Genomic DNA, 7,852 nt, shown 5'->3' with positions numbered 1-7,852 from the left:
CTGTTACAGGCCACAGTTGAATCCCCGGAGCCAGCTGAACCAGATAACGTAAGAAGGGCTTTTGGCTGAACTACATTTCCCATCTGTGTAGGACGTCATCACTCAATGACACCTGCGTACAGTGCCGCAAAAGACCAGGGAAGACAAGTAAAAAGGGAGACAGAGGAAAACAACACGCGAAAGAAAGGAATGTGTATCAAGCAACAAAACGAATTATAGTCGCTGAACACTTACTCACCGAACTAGCGAACTATACACAGCCTCTTGGCTCGTGAATTTGTAGAAGAATTTGCCAAACGCGGTTTGGCGAGCTAGCTAACGTCGTTAACAACAAGTATTATTTCTTCCTACGCGTTAGCAACGCAGCTAGCTAGCTACCAAGAGGATACGCGTGTGTGACCCAGACAAGAGCCGAGAAAACACGTATTTTGGACACACCATGAATCCTGAATAGTGAGTGAAGTTTGTGATATGTAGTTGTTTTTGTTAGTTCCGTGTCCAGTAACAGCAGATGAGGAGACGTAGCTAGCTAACTCAAACGCGTAACAAAATATATTGCGTCATCACTTGTTTACATATTTGTTCCCGAACATCTGATATGATATCGGGTTGTTTTACATGGTAGCTACAATGTTGTCATCATCATACCAATAGCTATGTTGACATAAAATTGCTGATCTAACGTTGGTTAGCTAGTTTGCTGAATTATTTATCCGTTATTTTACCAGGTAAGTTGACTGAGAACACGTTCTCATTTGCAGCAACGACCTGGGGAATAGTTACAGGGGAGAGGAGGGGGATGAATGAGCCAATTGTAAACTGGGGATTATTAGGTGACCGTGATGGTTTGAGGGCCAGATTGGGAATTTAGCCAGGACACTGGGGTTAACACCCCTACTCTTACGATAAAGGCCATGGGATCTTTAATGACTTCAGAGAGTCAGGACCACGGCACCCTACACAGGGCAGTGTCCCCAATCGATTTTTTTTAGACCAGAGGAAACTCTGCCTCCTACTGGCCCTCCAACACCACTTCCAGCAGCATCTGGTCTCCCATCCAGGAACTGACCAGGACCAACCCTGCTTAGCTTCAGGATCAAGTCAGCAGTGGTATGCTGAATGAACCAATGAATTGGAGTGGAGATATGAGTCTCGTCACCTTTCTCTTTCTTCCACGTTTTCCTCTTGGACATTTCATTGTACACCCTTGCAGCTGTAGTTTAGCTATAATAACCTAATTTCAGATGGAAATGACTATAAACTAGCCTAACTCGTCAGAGACCTAAATGAAAAGTCAATGCTGGCGGTTTGATAGAATAGATCTGTTAGTCTCTAACCATTATTTGTTAGCCTCTAAAACCTGGTTTTCCCCGTAGTGACTACCTGTTCAAGCTGCTTCTGATCGGCGATTCAGGGGTGGGCAAGTCTTGCCTCCTGCTTCGATTTGCGGTAAAAAAAAAACTATCAGTGTTATTGGCACGTTGATCAGTTTTCAGCTTTCAATCAACATTTGGATATTGTGTGTCTGCGAGTTTGTTGATTATATATATGTGTGTGTTTTTTTTGAATGATGCATTTCAGGATGACACCTACACGGAAAGTTACATAAGCACCATCGGCGTGGACTTCAAAATCCGAACTATTGAATTGGACGGCAAGACTATCAAACTACAGATTGTGAGTTGAATCCAGCAAGCCCGGCAGCTGTCGGGAAGTGTCATTGCAGTTCATGCTTGCAGCCATGTAGTGTTTTAGGAAAATTAACATCTTGTTTTTCTTGTCTTATGTCTGTAGTGGGACACTGCTGGTCAGGAGCGGTTTCGCACCATCACCTCCAGCTATTACAGAGGAGCCCATGGTATCATCGTTGTCTATGATGTAACAGATCAGGTTAGTGACGCCTCTCCACAAAGGAGATTCCTTAACATCTATGAGTTAACGTTTATTTATTGACCACATATAACGGAGGTATTTTCTAGGAGTCTTACAACAATATAAAGCAGTGGCTGCAGGAAATCGACCGCTATGCCAGTGAAAATGTCAACAAGCTGCTGGTGGGTAACAAGTGTGACCTCACCACCAAGAAAGTAGTAGACTACACAACAGCCAAGGTGAGTCCACAGGAAACATGCGGAATCGGATACAGATGAACCACAGTACTTGAATTCAGCATGTCGCTAGAGTACACTTTATTATCAACTGTTAGGACACACTGTGTTTTACTTGCAATGGAAGCACCCTACTACTGCAGTCAGACTGGTTGACATGTGTCTCACCCTCCTCAAGGAATTTGCTGACTCCCTATCCATCCCCTTCCTCGAGACCAGTGCTAAGAACGCAACCAACGTGGAGCAATCCTTCATGACCATGGCGGCTGAGATTAAGAAGCGCATGGGGCCCGGGGCCACAACAGGAGGAGACAAACCCAACCTGAAGATTGATAGCACCCCAGTAAGGCAGTCTGGAGGAGGATGCTGTTAGGACTGCCCTGTCCCTTCCTCTCAACTCCAGAGGCCCAGGGGTAGAGTGACAGTACTGGGGTGGAGCTGACAGAACAGGAAAATATGGTGATGGAGGTGGTGGGATCTTCAAGAACTGACTGACATTTTTTTCATTATTTGTTTTTCTCATCTTGACTTATGCCCATAATTAAGTGAGAAGGGTTTGTGCCCAAGGAGCAGTCCCCCCCCAACACACTCTTTTTATTCACAAATATGCACAGAATTGGAAACATCTTTGAAAAATGTGGTTGGCGTTGTTAGGCATGAAAAATGTTTTTAGCTATTCAAGCACTAATCCAGTATCTATCTGTAGCACTGGCTGTTTAAACACACACACACACACACACACACGTGGTCGAAAGAAATCATGGCTGTTCTTTCAACTATGGCTGACTACATAACTACCCTTTATGGCCTTTGTGGTTCCTAGTCAGACTGCTGATCGTTGAAGGTGAAATAAGAGGGACCATTGTGCCAGTTAAACCAGAGGCTTTATGGACACACTCCAGAGGAAAAATAGTGAAGACGAGCGCCGTTTGTATCATCTGTCCTTTCGGGAATTGAGATTCAAATTTGGAAGCTGTCATTGGGCCCATGCGCATAATATATAGGTTGTAATAGGGTTGCTGTTGAGGAGAAAGAGAAGACGGGGTGAAGTAAATAACAGGCTTTCTATCATAACAAAGTTCAAAGTGGGGACAACATGGCAAATGGAAATCTGCAATCACGGCGTCCACATCTTTAATGTCTGTTTTAATCGTTGTTATATAATACTATTATTACATGGTGGTTTTACCACTGATTTTGTTTTGTTTTGATTCTCTCTTCTAATCGAGATGGTGTGTAAGCAGTAAGTGTGTTATTGTTTTGATTCTCTCTTCTAATCGAGACGGTGTGTAAGCAGTAAGTGTGTTATTGCTGTATGATGAATTAGAGCATAACCGAAGGTCAACTGCATTTGGTTCTTTCTGTCTGGAGTGGTAGCTGGCTGTAAGCATCAGGAGTTTTCAGGCATGTCCAATCCTTTAGCGTTGAGTTTGATCTCAAGTCACAATGCATCCTGTACCAGTACCATCAGACCTTTTACATGCTCACTATAATACCGTATGGACACCCTCTGGTTGATAAGGTAACATATTACAGTACTAACTCAACCATGCCATTAGTCACCATGGTCCAGCATTGCAACAAGGTTTGGATATTTGTTAGACAATATTTTGGGGAGAGTATGGCACATTACGTAGCCTGCCACAGTTGTTTTCACGTTTAACTGCTTCCTCAAACTTTTAGTTTCGGATATGTCTATTCTAATGATATGTTCGGGGGGAAGAGAGAGAATGGACCTCGGAGGAAAAAAAATCACCAGCGTCTCAAATTAGTATGGGATTTCAAGCAAGAGGAACACTTGCTTTCCTGAGTAAATACTGTAGAGCTGATGACTGTCTGGGAATTCCACTTTCTTAAGCATCACCGTTGATATCCTTGCCTTTTTGATGAAGAAGTATCTTGCGATTGGTTGGTAAACACAAAGGTTGCTGGGTTTTTCCATTTAGTGAAATTTGACCCATTTAAATAGTTGGCTTCCTTAATATATTCTCTCTGGTTTACATTTCCCCTTTAAATGACAAATAGATTATTTCTAATCCACTAATTCAATCATTTGGCTTTTGGTCAGGGAAGCGATATAATGGAAAGATTGCAGCACGATGGTTATTTCTTCTTTACTGTGGACAATGTAACATGTTCTTAATGCCCAGAAGATATTGGGAGTCCATAGTAATAAAGTATATTGTTATTATTGCCATTATTGTGTGTTTACTGTATCTGTTTTGTACATATTTTTTCAGGTGAATGTGATACCTGTAATGACCAGTAGAGGTCAGTCAGCACAGAAACAATAGCTCGTCTGAGAGTTTTACACCATTTGACATCAGAGAGTTGTGCATGCTCATGCTGTTCCTCTTCTAGCTCTCGTAGGCCTACCCCGTTTCATGTCAGGGAATGACTTAAAAACAGCATGATCTCTACACACATATGCCACAAGGATGATTCATGTAAAGATAGTTTGTCGATGCTGGATGGAGTGTACAGGGTGTCCATTCTATCCTGTTAATTTCTAGCCTGTTCTTACATATAAGTAATTGCCAAAATAAAGGAAACACTGGAGTAAATTAGGAATACAAAGTCTATTGAAAGCAGGTGGTTCCTGAGTCAATTAAGCAGTTAACATCCCATCCTGCTTAAGGTCATGTGTAAAAATTCCCAGTTTACCATTATTTTGGCTATCATGGCTAGAAGAAGATGTCTGTTACTTTGAAAGAGGGATCTCAAAGGAGAATAGGGGGTTTAAAGTGTGTGTGTGTGCTAGTCACCAGATCAACGCAATTGAACACTAATGGGAGATTCTGGAGTGGAGCCTGAGACAGCGTTTTCCATCAACAAAACACCAAATGGTGGAGTTTCTCGAGGAAGAAAGTCGCATCACTCCAATAGAGTTCCAGACACTTGTAGAATCTATGCCAAGGCTTGAGCTGTTCTGGGGGCTCGTGGTAGCTCACCACCCTATTAAGACACTTTATGTTGGTGTTTCCTTTATTTTGGCAGTTACCTGTATGTGGACGAGCAAGCTACAGTACCAACTGGTACCTGTGTGGACTGGGTCACAGTTGTCTGTCCATAGTGTAATATTGAGTAGTATTCAGTGTTTCCCCTATATGCATTTAGCTAAAATGTTGCCGGCACTGGTGGGAAAAAAAGGTATATATTTGTTAGAATGTAGACGTATATATGTATGCCCCAGGAAGACTCCATTCTCACCATAGCAGTGAGCCTGTTTTACATTCTACTTCCCACTAGGGACGCAACTATAGTTTTAGAAGTGGAGGTTGGACAAACACTCCAAACAGCCTACCCGACCACTCGGAGGCGTCCGTATGGTCCTGAAGTACACCGTTGGCTCGTTTTGTATCACATTCCAATGAGGAAAATGCAATTTCAGAATCATGTCCTCTCCCTGTCCGCAGTGAAAGTTGTGCCCCTGCTTCCCACACTAATAAATGTGAAAGTATGAAACCATGCTATTTTACAACAGTCTAAATCTGAAACATTAGTCAGGGTGATATTTGCTGGTACAGTAGGATCTGCTGTAGCCTATGAAATTCTCAACTGCATTCTGATGTCTTCTTGGTCCCCTGACCCAGTCAGCTTTGGAAAACCCCACAGAAATTAGATCAGGCCTTGGTGAGTTTGATCAAGCATGCCTAAGCGTCAATATGTCTGTTGGCATGCTACTGTCAGTGTTGGTGTGTAAGTTCTCCAGAGTTGGCCTGGTGTTAGTGAGTCTGTGCAGTGTGGCGGTGATGATATGACCACGAGTTCATGTGTTTTTTGTACCCATCACGATACTCACCCTGCTGCAGACCCCCAGGTCCTGGGCGGGTGTGTGGGGGGGAACCTGGTGTGGCTGAGGAACCAGGTGGTGTCACCACTGATTGAGGAACTGGTGTTCCGGGCCTGTATGCTGCCCATGCTAGTGCCCTGCACTGGACCCACCACTGCCATCTTCATCGTTCCTCTCTTCTTTGGCGTGGGTAGAGCAATGCAGCTTATAGACATTAGTAGACTGCTTGACATTTCCACCATTATTACTATGCCCATCTCTGTTTCACATCAACACTTGCAGCCCATTTCCACCATGTTATTGAACAGCTGCACCTCAAAGAAGACACTTTGGCAGTTATCCTGCTCTCTGCACGTAAGGCAAACAGTTACAGAAGCCTTGAAACCAGACATGTTTAATACACGCATGCACTTGAAAATACAAATATACGGTGCCTTCGGAAAGCATTCAGACTCCTTGACCTTTTCCACAATTTGTTACGTTACAGCCTCATTCTAAAATTGATTGAATAAATGTTTTTCCTCATCGATCTACACACAATACCCAATAATGACAAAGTGAAAACAGGTTTTTAGACATTTTAGCAATAACTGAAATACCTTATTTACAAAGGTATTCAGACCCTTTGCTATGAGACTCGAAATTGAGCTCAGGTGCATCCTGCAGTCCACAATCATCTCCTTTGTCTTGATCACGTTGAGGGAGAGGTTGTTGTCCTGGCACCACACGGCTTGGTCTCTGACCTCCTCCATATAGGCTGTCTCATCGTTGTTGGTGATCAGGCCTACCACTGTTGTGTCATCAGCAAACTTAATGATTGTGTTGGAGTCATGCCTGGCCGTGCAGTCATGAGTGAACAGGGAGTACAGGAGGGGGCTGAGCACGCACCCCTGAGGGGCCCCTGTGTTGAGGATCAGCGTGGCAGATGTGTTGTTACCTACCCTTACCACCTGGGGGTGGCCCGTCAGGAAGTCCAGGATCCAGTTGCAGAGGGTGGTGTTTAGTCCCAGGGTTCTTAACGTATTGATGAGCTTTGAGGGCACTATGTTGAACGCTGAGCTGTAGTCAATTAATAGCATTCTCACATAGGTGTTCCTTTTGTCCAGGTGGGAAAGGGCAGTGTGGAGTGCAATAGAGATTGCATCATCTGTGTATCTGTTGGGGCGGTATGCAAATTGGAGTGGGTCTAGGGTTTCTGGGATAATGGTGTTGATGTTTGCCATGACCAGCCTTTCAAAGCACTTCATGGCTACAGACGTGAGTGCTACGGGTCGGAAGTAATTTAGGCAGGTTACCTGAGTGTTCTTGGGCACAGGTACAGGTGGTCTACTTAAACATGTTGGTATTACAGACTCGGACAGGGAGAGGTTGAAAATGTCAATGAAGACACTTGCCAGTTGGTCAGTGCATGCTTGGAGTACACATCCTGGTAATACGCCTGGCCCTGCGGCCTTGTGAACGTTGACCTGTTTAAAGGTCTTACTCAACATCTACGGAGAGTGGGATTACACAGTCGTCCGGAACAGCTGATTCTCTCATGCATGTTTCAATGTTACTTACCTCAAAGCGAGCATAGAAGTAATTTAGCTCGTCTGGTAGGCTCGCAAATAGTCTGGGTAGCCATTTGATTGCCTATTCATGAATCTTATGGCTTGGGGGTAAAAACTGTTGAGAAGTATTTTTGTCCTAGACTTGCCAATCCGGTACCGCTTGCCATGCGATAGTAGAGAGAACCGTCTATGACTGCGGTGGCTGGGGCCTTTGACAATTTTTAGGGCCTTCCTCTGACACCACCTGGTGTAGAGGTCCTGGATGGCAGGCAGCTTAGCCCCAGTGATGTACTGGGCCGTACGCACTACCCTCTGTAGTGCCTTGAAGTCGGAGGCCGAGCAATTGCCGTACCAGGCAGTTGTCGTGTCTTTGGCTATGCCGGATTAAGTGATATGACATG

The 7,852-nt window shown here is 44.2% G+C and overlaps 1 protein-coding gene across 1 annotated transcript; it reads left to right on the top strand.

The window, feature by feature from the left end:
* Nucleotides 1–81: 81 nt before the first annotated feature.
* Nucleotides 82–4,305, top strand: LOC110534137 (ras-related protein Rab-1B). The gene is made up of 6 exons (XM_021618824.3): nt 82–453; nt 1,377–1,449; nt 1,582–1,677; nt 1,795–1,890; nt 1,980–2,111; nt 2,287–4,305. Exons 1-6 carry the CDS (start codon nt 440–442, stop codon nt 2,479–2,481), a joined length of 606 nt encoding a protein of 201 aa, XP_021474499.1. The 5' UTR covers nt 82–439; the 3' UTR covers nt 2,482–4,305.
* The last annotated feature ends 3,547 nt before the right edge of the window (nt 4,306–7,852 follow it).

Source organism: Oncorhynchus mykiss, chromosome 10 (assembly GCF_057628025.1).
Source record: "Oncorhynchus mykiss isolate SJ-2025 chromosome 10, ASM5762802v1, whole genome shotgun sequence".
NCBI classification, from domain to species: Eukaryota; Metazoa; Chordata; class Actinopteri; order Salmoniformes; family Salmonidae; genus Oncorhynchus; species Oncorhynchus mykiss.
The sequence above is the reverse complement of the archived record's forward strand: the minus strand, read 5'-3'. Positions and strand labels throughout refer to the sequence as shown.